This window comes from Oncorhynchus kisutch, linkage group LG9 (assembly GCF_002021735.2).
Source record: "Oncorhynchus kisutch isolate 150728-3 linkage group LG9, Okis_V2, whole genome shotgun sequence".
Taxonomy (NCBI): Eukaryota; Metazoa; Chordata; class Actinopteri; order Salmoniformes; family Salmonidae; genus Oncorhynchus; species Oncorhynchus kisutch.
Window position 1 is genome coordinate 35,247,433 of NC_034182.2, and position 13,577 is coordinate 35,261,009.

The 13,577-nt window shown below is 44.9% G+C and overlaps 1 protein-coding gene across 4 annotated transcripts; it reads left to right on the plus strand.

Moving 5' to 3' along the window:
- The first annotated feature begins 402 nt into the window (after positions 1-402).
- On the plus strand, positions 403-11,247 carry si:dkey-28a3.2 (uncharacterized). 4 transcript variants are annotated; one of them, XM_031832488.1, is made up of 8 exons: positions 403-552; positions 1,400-5,135; positions 6,658-7,764; positions 7,980-8,035; positions 8,126-8,187; positions 8,437-8,754; positions 8,863-8,968; positions 9,078-11,247. In XM_031832488.1, the coding sequence occupies exons 2-7, from the start codon at positions 1,629-1,631 to the stop codon at positions 8,958-8,960; spliced, it is 5,148 nt and encodes a 1,715-aa protein (XP_031688348.1). In that variant the 5' UTR covers positions 403-552; positions 1,400-1,628; the 3' UTR covers positions 8,961-8,968; positions 9,078-11,247. The 4 variants fall into 4 exon arrangements, with proteins under 4 accessions (XP_031688348.1, XP_020347250.2, XP_020347249.2 ...); XM_020491661.2 differs by having other exon boundaries at positions 9,133-11,247; XM_020491660.2 differs by having other exon boundaries at positions 404-552; positions 9,228-11,239.
- Positions 11,248-13,577: the final 2,330 nt, after the last annotated feature.

A 13,577-nucleotide genomic window follows, 5' to 3' on the forward strand; every position in this document is an offset into this window, starting at 1 on the left:
TGAGAGAAATACTTCTATATTCCCATGTGCAAATATTTGCCAAAATGCTCAAATTCGCAACCATGGATAAATATAACACCGGTAGCAACATTGTCTATAATTGAAATATTTGGAAATGTTGCATCTGTCAAATGTTCTAGAACAGATATTAAATGACAAATTCTTTAATTGATTGGATTCTAATGTATTGATTGGTGCAGTTTTCCAACATGGTACGATTATATTACCAATAGTCTAGAATACAACTTTATTATAGGGTGGACATGTGTGGCATCTTGGAGACACAGTATATGAATAGAAATTGCTCAATTTCATCTATAAACCAAATTTTGTCCCCTGTTGTGGTAGTACAGCTTTAAGAGGCTTGTGTCTGTCCACGCGACGCAGTTTACACACAAGCAGCAAGGTCCCACATCCTGGTACTTTTCAACGTTGTCAAGGAAGGCATCGATAGAGAGAAAGGCTGGCTCGAGGGAAGTAGCTGCAGTGTCCTGACAATATATCTGTCCAAACGTTCACAAACTATCCCGGAAAGTTAGGTGTAACTACCAGGTAATGCAAATGCATGTTTTTTCACACCTTTTCAACCATCCTACTCTTTCACCGCTAGCTTGGATTTACGCTTTTCTATTCATTTAGACAAGGAACACACGCAGACAGACGCCAGTCCGTGTGGACAGGGGAGGAGGAAGAGATTGTCCATTGTACGCTGGTAGAGACATAAATATCACCAAATGTGTCACATTTTCCGGGGGGTTTTCGTTTGAATTTGTGGCTCTGCTTTAGCACTCGTCGGCACACTGCATTTGGTATTCGTATGAGAATAAATAAAGAATGAAAAATGGCACACGACAGACATAATTTGTGATAGACGGAGGACTTGGTTTAAAGAGACAGTGCCATTTCTTCTCTTCCTGGTTGTTGTGCATGCTCTTTGATGCTGGCTGTCAGAGAGCGAACACAGCCTGCATTTGGATGCGTTGCAGGATTCATATGCCAAAAAATATTACATTTGTATAGCCTAAATTAGGAACCACAAATTATTTTATTAATTAGGCCTATATAAATCAGTTAAATAGGGTGTGCACAAGTTATTTCTTGTTGACTTTAATCAAATAAAGGACGCATCTAAGCCAGCCAGAAATTGTGTTAATAAATGCCAATACTTGACAATGATATAAATATATAATTTACTCTATTGAATATTTAGCTTTAATTTTGGGATGGACAAATGGGGTGCAATGGTTTGAAGAAGTATGTTTATTAATTTGGTTCTAAACTGGCAACAGTTAAAAACAACTTCAAGATGTGATCTATGTCAGCAAATAATCACATTTCCCAAGATCTATTAGATTAGTATATTTGTCTCGCTAAGCGTGTTGTTTATTCTAATTTTCAGGACCATCCGTTGTCTGTTAATGTCAAGATGTGGCTGGTGACCACCAGAGATGGGAGACGGCCATAACAAGACCTATAGGATGTTACTCAATAGCATACGACAATGTAGGCTAAAGGCTGACAGCATCCATATCAGGTGAACATTGGACGAAGGAGAGTGGGATGAGTGAAGATTCTGCAGCCAGCACAGTTTGGTGAAGAGCACGAGAGGTGACCAATCAGCAACTAGCATGCCAACCACCAAGGGAACTGGAGGGGCTGGCAGCCCACGGGGTCAGCGCTACCGTCCAGCCTCAGAGTTCGACGATGCCACACTCGCCCAAAAGAGAGAGTACTGGAAGACCAAGAAACGAGAGCAGAGGGCCAAGCTGTCAGAGGTCAAGAGGGAAAAAGATACAAACAGAGTGTGTAACTCCTTGGGCAGAAATGCAGTCCATAAGACCCTAACCTCTATGGTGTTGAATCCCAGTGCCTCTTGTTCAATGGCAGGGTCTGCCCCCACTTTGTTGAATAGCGATGGTTCCTACCAAACCAATGTCAGTGGTGCACCTGTAGTTTTATTAAAGGGAAAGGGTTCTGCTATCTCCTATCATCTGAACCATAGTGCTGAAGAAGAGGACCAAAACTCTTCAGCAAACCAAAAGGAGAAATGGTTCCAGAGGATAAAACTTGACAAAGTCTTGCCTCCGTTCCCAACGTCCAATGCAGGTCCACGAGAAGGTGCGATGGTCTGCAAGATGGCGGTGAAAAGTTCCCCAACAGGGGGCACTGTGATCGGAACGGTTACCTCAGCCAAACCCAACGGAGTGCTGCTCAACAGTGGCTCCTCCTTGCCTCTGGGAAGAGTGGCTGTGAGACCCTCAGGTTCTGCACCTCACCAACCACAGGGCGGAATGACTGTTCTGAATGGCAGCTCTCCTGTAATGTCAACACAGAAGCAACTGGCCACCCAGAGTGTATCAAGGCCTGATGCGTTAACTGAGACTCAAGTTACAGTGCGTGTTCAGCCTGGACCGCTAACTGCTAACATTACCTCAGGGTTGTCCATCGTGACCAATCAGCCTACCCCTGTCCTCATTCCCAAACCAGAGGGTAGGCCTATAGGGATGAAAGTAATACAGCTAGGTGGGACAAAGCGTGCCCCGGTCACAGCCCAAGAAGTTAGTTGTATCAACGACACATCAGCTACACTGGAGATTGAGGAGGACAAAGCCACCAAGCGCAGAGAGAATTGGCGCATCAAGAAGCGAGAACAGAGAGCGAAGCAGGCGGTTAGGTTAACGAAGACTAGAGAGAGAATCACGAACATGGAGATAACGTTGCAAAAAGCTGGAATGTTACCCAACGTGGTCATTGAACGTCCTCCATCTGCTTTGAGTGGACAGGGCCATAGGCAGTGTGTTAATAGAGTCAGGGTCCCGTTCATCTCAGCTGAACGCCTGCTGAAGAATGCCAGAGCAGTGGCTAGCGTTGTAGTCAAAAGGGAGTCTGAGGATTCAGTCCTGGCTAAGCTAACTGCAGTCAACGCTAATCAACAGGCTGTTCAGGTAAAAGTAGAGAATCCGCAGGACGCTGAACCAACAATGCAGACTGGCATGGCATCGAATGTCATTGGTTTTAAACTAGAAGGGGAACCAAGCAGAAGGCTCCTTGGTCCAGGGCAGTTTATCAACACTAGCCAAGGTATGGTCCGTTGTAGGACTCCAAGACAGAGGTTCATTGACGCCCAAAGGAATTTCCTGGGTCAGAGAAACATGAGAAAGTCCCCTTGTCATGCTACAGCCTTCAAAACCTGCAACGCACTCCGAGAGGACCCAACGGAGACACCCGAGCAGAGGGTGGCCCGGAAGCGGGAATACTGGCGTGTCAAGAAGCGGGAACAGCGAGCTAAGCTGTCAGTGGAAGTCCGCGCTAAGATGAAGGAGAAGGATGCTCTGATGCGAAGAGTCAACCGGTACCAGAGCATATTGGAGGATATGAGGAAGGCGAGAGCGGCGGGCTGCAACACACTGCCACAACCAACAGGAAATGGGCCTACCCACACCAGCGCCTCAGAGACCATTGGAGGGTTCATCAAGGAGGACGGTACATTGACCGATACCATTCCCCAAATGTATCTCATTACAGAAGCAAAAGAGACAGGGGATGAAATTGGTGTCATCGGTGGAATGCCTGTTAATAATTCATTTACCAACCCTAACATACACCGCCAACACCAACTGCTTCCCAAACCCACTGGTGATACATCTAGTAATGTGGTACATCAAATACGGGTCAACCCACCACCTCTAATCCGTCCTGCTCAAGTTAATGTCTCCTGTCCTCCCATCGGCCTGTCAATCAGAAAGCCTCCCAAGTTAGTTTCAGGCAGCCCCCCGAAAAACCTCCCTAATCCACACACAGTCGTCCAGCCCCAGAGTCGTATCACCCTCACACACCCTCAAAACATTCAAAACACCTTTCCTGGTTTGCCTACAGCGATACCGAAGCCGGCTAGCTGGGTCATGCAGATGGCTGTCAAAGCTTCTTCAGCATCAGCAGCGCTCAACTTGGACCCAAAGCTAACAGAGGAGGAAAAGATGGCTAAGAAGAGAGAGTACTGGAGGGTAAAGAAACGAGAGCAGAGGGCGGCCCGAGCCACCCGCCTAAGGCAAGGAGTTCAAGCTAGGGGAAAGACTGCCTCACACAAGAGGCGGAACCAAAGGTTAGCACGATTAGCTGTCGCCATTCCCAATGTCAACAATACACTGACTATCAAGCCTCTCTCAAACACCAGTGTGTCCACGTCTCCACAGGGAGACCAAATCAAACAAGAGAGAGGATCAACCTCAACAGACGCTCCATGTCCTCCACTGGAACAACCCCTCTGTGTTGATATCAAACCGTCCCGGTGTTCACCGCCACCACAGACCGAGCCACCAGACCCAGCCTTGAGTGCTGACAGCCAGGCCACCACTCTCTTGGTGGTGGCTTCTATGAAGAAGCTGCTGGAGGAATCGCTCAGCACTGTGGCTGACTGGAAAACAGAACAGCCAGACTGTATTACAGAACAGCTGCCTTGTAAAAGTGATCCTCAGACATGTTCCTACAAGGATGCTTCCGTCCAGATGGAGGTCAAGCCAAATCTACCTCTGCTCACCCTGGAAGATGAGGAGAAGGTCTCCCTATCTGGTGACCTATCGTTGGAGGTCAAAGGATGGCAGGTGGACGCTGACGCCCTGCCATCCTGCCAGGTAACCATTTGTCCATTGAGTCCTCATCCTAAGGACTCTCCCCTGTCAAGTCCTTGCACTGAAGGTCTGTCTTTCCCAGCTCCATCTCCCTCTGAACCCCCCTCTCACACACCCACACACTCTTGGTCCCACACGGCAGCTTCCAGAGGACCGCCTCTCCCTCGCAGAGCCCAGAGGCTGCGTGCCAAAAAAGCAGGACACCACCACTGCTGCTCCCCAGAACCCCCGAAGCTACACCATCAGCCTCAACAACAACAACCACCTCATCAACAACATAAAAATCAACATCAACAACAACCACCTTATCAACAACCTCAAAATCAACTACAACTTCAGCAACATCAGCACGCCCCGGTGGTGACAGGCCAGAATGTGACTCTGGAGAAGAAGAGGGAGTACTGGAGGATGATGAAGAGGCAGCAGAGAGCTAGGACGGTCAGGCAGGGAGGAGGGGGGCTGAGACGGGGGGACTACGGCAGACGACTGGCCCTCAAAGCAGCACAGGTGGGTGGATGTCATTTGTAATCTTGATATTACATTTCATCACTGCAGATTTTGTCATTCACAATGGTAGCCCTATACCTATCATTTCAATAAAATTTGAGGCAGAAGTATGTTTTGGGGTTATGTCAATTGGAGTGTGGAACTGATGTAGTTTGCAAAGCATTGTAGGTGCTTACAGAATGTCTTCTGGTCAGGCCCACTGTCAATTCCAACTGAAATGGGGCGGCAGGGTAGCCTAGTGGTTAGAGCGTTGGACTAGTAACCGAAAGGTTGCAAGTTCAAATCCCCGAGCTGAGAAGGTACAAATCTGTCGTTCTGCCCCTGAACAGGCAGTTAACCCACTGTTCCTAGGCCGTCATTGAAAATAAGAATTTGTTCTTTAACTGACTTGCCTAGTTAAATAAAGGTAAAATAAAAAAATGCCATGAAATACCACTGAACAAAAATATAAATGCATCAATTTCAGAGATTTTACTGAGTAAAGTTATTTAGGCCCTAATCTATGGGTTTCACATCACTGTGTATACAGATACACATCTGTTGGTCACAGACAACCTTTAAATAAAAAGTAGGGGCGTGGATCGGAAATCCAGTCAGTATCTGGTGTGACCACCATTCGCCTCAAGCAGCGCAACATCGCCTTTGCATAGAATTGATCAGGCTGCTGAATGTTGTACCACTCTTCAATGGCTGTGCAAAGTTGCTGGATATTGGCGAGAACAGGAAAACGCTGTTATACACATCGATCCAGAGCATCCCACACATGCTCAATGGGTGACATGTCTGGTGAGTGTGCATGCCATGGAAGAACCGGGACATTTTTAGCTTCCAGGAATTTTGTATAGATCCTTGCGACATGGTGCCGTGCATTATCATGCTGAAACACGAGGTGATGGCGGGATGAATGGCACAACAATGGGCCTCCAAGATCTTGTCACGGTATCTCTGGGCATTCAAATTGCCAACAATAAAATGTAATTGTATTCGTTGTTTGTAGCTTATGCCTGCCCATACCAAAACCTCACGCCACTCTGTTCACAACGTTGACATCAGCACACCGCTCATCCACACAACGTCATTCAGTTTAGATTGGCCTTTAACTGCCCCCAGTACAAGGTGCACCTGTGTAATGGTCATGGTGTTTAATCAGCTTCTTAATATGCCACACCTGTCAGGTAGATGGATTATCTTGGCAAGGATACATGTTAACTAACAGGGTTGTAAACAATTTTGTGCAGAAAATTTGAGAATCTTTTTGTGTGTTCGAAACATTTCTGGGATTTTTTATTTCAGCTCATGAAACATGGGACCAACACTTTTGCATGCTGCGTTTTATATTTTTGTTCAGTCTAATTGAGGAAGAGGGGGATATATATGGGATATATATTCTGAGAACTGGACAAACCTAAACAAGTAAATTTTTGTAAAGATCAACAAATAGATCAAATAACCTTGGTTATAAATGATTCTGTATATTGTGACATAAAACTAATGTAAACGTATTCATTGATTTGTGTTTCAGGTTTCGAATCTCCTCATTGTGAAGACACACACACAGAGACCAGTGCAGAGAAGCGGAAGTTTCGGTCTACACACAGCACCATTGCTCAAACTGCAGTCCTCCCCACTTCTCCAGCCTATATCTCCCCAGCCTATATCTCCCCAGCCTATATCTCCCCAGCCTATATCTCCCCAGCCTATATCTCCCCAGTCTATATCTCCCCAGTCTATATCTCCCCAGCCTATATCTCCCCAGCCTATATCTCCCCAGCCTATATCTCCCCAGCCTATATCTCCCCAGCCTATATCTCCCCAGCCTATTTCTCCCCAGCCTATATCTCCCCCTACTTCTGGACCCAAGGCTAGCCTCAGCATGGTCACCAACATCCCTACACTTCTGGTTGGAGACCCCACCACCTCCAACATTGGACAGACATATGATACAACACAGCTCAACCCTCCTGTCAACTGTACCAGTATCTCCAATTCACCCATTGGTGACACAGGGTCCCCACAGACATCTCATAGCTTCGGTACCGTGTCCCTCCCTTTTGGAGGTGGTGTCACTGTCCCCCCATTGAGTGAGGGGAAAAAAGACGGGCTGCTATTGGTGGAGAACCAACAGGAAGCGGCCCCAGGATCGAGCGCCGACTCGCCCCGCGTTCTAAAATGGAGATTGCGAGTGCAGGAAACCTCAGACACCGATACCTCACCCATCGCTACTCTCACACCTCCTCCCAACCCTTTGACTAGCATAAAACTCTTACCCATTCAGTCTCCCAGTCAAACATCCTCTTTCACCCCAACACAGACTCCTTTCAAATATCAAGGTGCTCAGATTTCTCAAAGTGGGAATGTACAAAATGTACGATTGCCGACATTGCAGGGGCTCACCAAAAGCCCTATCTACATAAGCCCAATGGGTCCGCCCAAGCCAGTGCCGGGGGAGTCGGAAGAGGAGACTCTGAGGAAGAAGAGGGAGTACTGGAGGGTGAGGAAGAAGGAGCAGAGAGCCAGGAAAGCAATGAGAGATGGGGAGATGACAGAGAAGAGGCCCTCGGTCAACTGGCAGCCCATCATCCCTAACACTCATCATCCTCAACAGCTGCTTGAGGAGATGGAGACACAGGTAACATTTTCAATGGTCAACATTTCAAAGAAAAGGCCATATAAAATTGTAATAAGTCAGAATTGTATGTTTAACCATTGACTGAACCGTAACTTTGCTTAAATCATGCATTGATACCAAGGGATGAGGATTCAGCCTTCGGTAACTTTCATTCCTCTTGGTCAGTTATTTTGTTTTTAGGGCTGACTAACTCTTAGTTTTTTTCTCGACCAAAGGAACAGGATCCTGACCGGTGGTTCAACACCTCCGAGGACTCTGAACTACTTCTGAGGTGAGAGACACGTTTTCAGACTTCTCTCTGTTTCTGTTACCTCAATGTGTGTGTTGGTTATAATCATAACTGATGTCCTTTTTTCCATAGTACTTCCACAGAGACAGACATGGGCTACTTTCCTGACTTTGGCCAAACTGAACCTTTAGAAGGTAATACATTTGATACTTCTAGGTCTTTTAATCCTAAATCTAGCTATAGCTATTGGCCTTTCTTAGAGTAACCTTGTTGCCTTAGTAGAAAATGTGGCAAACTAGCCCAAATATTTATACAAATATGTTGGACCCCTGGCTAGTAGAAAGTCATCATGGACTAGTAGAAATTGCAGTCTACTGGCCCGACTGACCAGTTCCCAAAATTCTAAAGTTCCATGTCTCACAATACCACTATCTTTCCTATAGACGAATCAGAGCTCCTTTTCCTACACGACGATCTTGGTGACAACTATGACGGCGCCATCTCGGATGTTGTATGGAGGAATCGCTACCTCATGGACTACGACCCGCTGAACCAGCTGCTGGTGTGCATGGTGTGCGGGGAGCTCCAGTACTCCCACAGCCTGGAGGGGGTGAGGGCCCACATCGACGAGGCCCACCCAGATACCCTGAGCCTGGAGTCCCCGGAGCACCTTCGCATCCTAGAGGCCTGGGACGAGCAGGTGTCCAGGAGAGAACGCTTCTTCACCAGTCAGCTGCAGCAGCACAGTGGGACGATGGGAGGTAATTAGGATGTATTATATTAGAGGGCCCAGAGTTCTTCCTGTTCCTGGCGATGGGGAAATTTGGTATTGAGTATTTCTGTTATATCCAAGCACCATTTTGTTTCAGGGGACAGTGCCAACCTCCCAGCAGAAGTAATGGTTGATACAGAGGACTCGTCATACCCGACGAACAGCAAAAGCTCCAGAACGATTAAAAGACTCTGAGGGCTAAGGTGAGCATTTGAGCCTTTCATAACTGTACAGACACCATCCATGTCTGTATATCATAATGTTGACCGTAGCTCTCTGTATACCAAGGGGTGTATTCTTGTCTGTCTGTAGGAACACGTTTTCACGACACATTGTTTACGTCCTACCTACTTGTCCTAATTTGCAGAAGCACAAATGGCTAAATTCCAGACAGCATAAAACAATAGAGGAAGTGAAAACATTTCTGCTGTTTTCTTTTGTGTATTATCTTTTCCGGAGCAGTTCCCCTACAAAGGATGAACTGAACTTGGAACTGTATATCTGTATAGGGGACATGGAACGACAAGAGGCAAGCTTTACCTCATGAACTTTGGGATAGACCCACACATCTACACACACCCACGAATGTATCTTCTTGCTGGGTTTTTCCCCCCTTTTCCCCCCCAATTTCGTCGTATCCAATTGGTAGTTTGCAGCCATCGCTGCAACTCCTGTTTCGGACTCGGGAGAGGCGAAGGTCGAGAGCCGTGCGTCCCCCTGAATCACAACCCAACCCAACCAAGCCACACTGCTTCTTTGACACAATGCCCGCTTAACCCGGAAGCCAGTTGCACCAATGTGTCGGAGGAAACACCTGGCGACTGTGTCAGCATGCACTGTGCCCGGCCCGCCACAGGAGTCGCTAGTGCGCGATGGGACAAGGACATCCCTGCCGGCCAAACCCTCCCCGAACCCGGACGACACTGGGCCAATTGTGCGCTGCCCCATGGGTCTCCCGGTTGCGGCCGGCCGCGACAGAGCCTGGACTCGAACCCAGAATCTCTAGACCACTGCGCCACTCGGGAGGCCTTCTTGATGTTTTTGATAGCGCCATTTTGTAGCGATAATCATTCACTACTACTACTACACCATGTCTCCTGTGCCCTAAACCAAAATAATATATCAATGATGGATGTCACTGGGCTCTATAATGTCGTTGTGCTGTATAACATACTAAAGCACAGTCAGGGCTCTCCCTCAATCCACAGCACTGGGTTAACTTAACCTCCCTATTATGTGTCCATTACAAACAGGTCAGTGATGTTCTTCAATCTGAATGAATGTGTCCTTACTCCTCAATGTACCAGGATCTATATTGTCCATGTTTTTAAGGGTAAATAGCAGACCTGTGAATTTGACTTAGAGACCATGCGTCTATTGAAATGGTCTACAGGTGATCAATTGTTCAATGATTGATATTCGTCTGTACATACAATACATTTTATAATTTTACTTAATGATATGTTTATTTAATATTTCTCACAAATACTATCAGTTTTGTATAAAGTTTTGTACTGTATTAACAATTTGTTATTCAGGTCCAAGACCATCAGTTTTATTTCTTCCCTTTTCACAAGGGACATCCTTGCATGAGGGTATTCTAAATATGTCCTAAAAAGTACTGGTATAATTATTTTTCTTGCAGCATACTGTATCTACAAGACTGACTCTTCTAAATAATTATTTGACACACAAAACAACATTTTTTTCATAAATCGTTGTTCTGGAATATATAAAAATGTTCTTCCTTTTAATAAATGTAAACATTGTTTCTGTAATGCTGATTTGACAAATGTATTTCTGCACTGTAAATACAACACACAATCGTTATGTTTAAAGGGGTGCTGAAATGTCAAAACCCTTTTAATGGATTTGATTGCCGATCACTTAATTGTTGCTCACGTTTTGTTTCTGATCTGATTCATATTTCCTTCTCTATTTATACTGTATACATTATTTTTAATGCCTTTTATTTAGTCTGAACAATCAGTCAGTGGCACAGATATAGATTATTACATTTCTTATTTAATTGTATCCCTGATTTAACAATCAATTATCAGCATATGTATTTTTTATCACTTTTTAAACATACAAAAAAATATGTAAGATCCATTGGCCTGCTGCTTGGATGTTTCTATACTTCCTATATGTAACAGAAAATGTGTGGAATGGACTTCCATTTGTGTTTTTGGTTCACCAATATACTGACGATTAACGTCCTATAGAGCACGAAGCTTTGGAAGTCAGTCTTCTGTGGTCTTAACAGACTGAAAAATGCATTGAAAACAGATTGTACTGTGATGAACTTCTTCTTGTACAGCTGTAAGCAAACTGTAAATGTACAGGGGACACTGACCACGCTGTATGATGACACCTGATGAGAATGTACCTCTTTGAATTGGTTCCTACCTTGTCTGTTTTAAAAGGGAATGTTCAAATGCCTTTTCGGTACTAATAAACCCTTTTTTTCTATCTTTTAAAAGTGGTTCTGATTTATTGCTAGCTGGCACTATCAAGGAGGATGTATATGAGGCCATAACTGTATCCTCATTGTCAACAATACTTAAAGATAAGTCAATGTGCATCACCAATTCACTTCAACTGTCCAAATGTTTTGAAAAGGTGATATACAGTGGAGCAAAAAAGTATTTAGTCAGCCACCAATTGTGCAAGTTCTCCCACTTAAAAAGATGAGAGGCCTGTAATTTTCATCATGGATAACCTTCAACTATGACAGACAAAATTTGACTATGACAGACAAAATCCAGAAAATCACATTGTAGGATTTTAAATGAATTTATTTGCAAATGATGGTGGAAAATAAGTATTTGGTCAATAACAAAAGTTTATCTCAATACTTTGTTATGTACCCTTTGTTGGCAATGACAGAGGTCAAATGTTTTCTGTAAGTCTTCACAAGGTTTTCACACACTGTTGCTGGTATTTTGGCCCATTCCTCCATGCAGATCTCTAGAGCAGTGATGTTTTGGGGCTGTTGCTGGGCAACACGGACTTTCAACTCCCTCCAAAGATTTTCTATGGTGTTGAGATCTGGAGACTGGCTAGGCCACTCCAGGACCTTGAAATGCTTCTTACGAAGCCACTCCTTCGTTGCCCGGGCAGTGTGTTTGGGATCATTGTCATGCTGAAAGACCCAGCCACGTTTCATCTTCAATGCCCTTGCTGATGGAAGGTTTTCACTCAAAATATCACAATACATGGCCCCATTCATTCTTTCCTTTACACGGATCAGTCGTCCTGGTCCCTTTGCAGAAAAACAGACCCAAAGCATGATGTTTCCACCCCCATGCTTCACAGTAGGTGTGGTGTTCTTTGGATGCAACTCAGCATTCTTTGTCCTCCAAACACAATGAGTTGGGTTTTTACAAAAAAGTTATATTTTGGTTTCATCTGACCATATGACATTCTCCCAATCTTCTTCTGGATCATCCAAATGCTCTCTAGCAAACTTCAGACGGGCCTGGACATGTACTGGCTTAAGCAGGGGGACACGTCTGGCACTGCAGGATTTGAGTCCCTGGCAGCGTAGTGTGTTATTGATGGTAGGCTTTGTTACTTTGGTTCCAGCTCTCTGCAGGTCATTCACTAGGTCCCCCCCCGTGTGGTTCTGGGATTTTTGCTCACCGTTCTTGTTATCATTTTGACCCCACGGGGTGAGATCTTGCATGGAGCCCCAGATCAAGGGAGATTATCAGTGGTCTTGTATGTCTTCCATTTCCTAATAATTACTCCCACAGTTGATTTCTTCAAACCAAGCTGCTTACCTATTGCAGATTCAGTCTTCCCAGCCTGGTGCAGGTCTACAATTTTGTTTCTGGTGTCCTTTGACAGCTCTTTGGTCTTGGCCATAGTAGAGTTTGGAGTGTGACTGTTTGAGGTTGTGGACAGGTGTATTTTATACTGATAACAAGTTCACACAGGTGCCATTAATACAGGTAACGAGAGGAGGACAGAGGAGCCTCTTAAAGAAGTTGTTACAGGTCTGTGAGAGCCAGAAATCTTGCTTGTTTGTAGGTGACCAAATACTTATTTTCCACCATAATTTGCAAATAAATTCATAAAAAATCCTACAAAATGATTTTCTGGATTTTTTTCTCTCATTTTGTCTGTCATAGTTGAAGTGTACCTATGAAGAAAATTACAGGCCTCATCTTTTTAAGTGGGAGAACTTGCACAATTGGTGGCTGACTAAATACTTTTTTGCCCCACTGTATATTTACTATTAAGGCAATTGACTGAGTTAATGTCAATGCACACTAGTTTCAACACTGTGATTTAGGTTGTCACCCTTCACTCAGGTACAAAGTTCCAAATATAATGAAAACAGTAGGGTACGCATAAGAGATTTTGTATTTTTTATATTTTTCCAGATTTGAGGCTTTCTTGAATCTTGACACGGTGCTAATTAAAAGTAAGCTCAAGAGCCTTGTCAAAGACATTTATAACAACAATAAATTAGTTTAGAGGGAGTCGGGTTAAATAAGTACCCAAGCCTGGTTTCTTGGAACACTCTCTCTGGTAGAGAAATGGGCAGTCCTGTAGCTGTTAACTGCTTCCCTCTCAAACGCTACGGCGATGGTCCTCCTCCCTGCTGCCAAAAAACATCCCCACAGCATGACGCTGCCTCCACCATGCTTCACCTTGGGGATGGTGCCAGGTTTTCCTCCAGACGTGACACTTGGCATTCAGGCCAAAGAGTTCAATCTTGGTTTCATCAGACCAGAGAATCTTGTTTCTCATGGTCTGAGAGTCTAGGGGCGTTTTGGCACCTGGAATACATTTCAATTAATA

What these genes read in the sequence shown, in the direction of transcription:
- si:dkey-28a3.2 (XM_031832488.1), top strand. Translation starts at nt 1,629, where the DNA reads ATGCCAACCACCAAGGGAACTGGAGGGGCTGGCAGCCCACGGGGTCAG. An exon ending in TGGCCCTCAAAGCAGCACAG is followed by an intron (nt 5,136 to 6,657) that starts GTGGGTGGATGT and finishes TTTGTGTTTCAG; the next exon opens with GTTTCGAATCTCCTCATTGT. An exon ending in GACTCTGAACTACTTCTGAG is followed by an intron (nt 8,036 to 8,125) that starts GTGAGAGACACG and finishes TTTTTTCCATAG; the next exon opens with TACTTCCACAGAGACAGACA.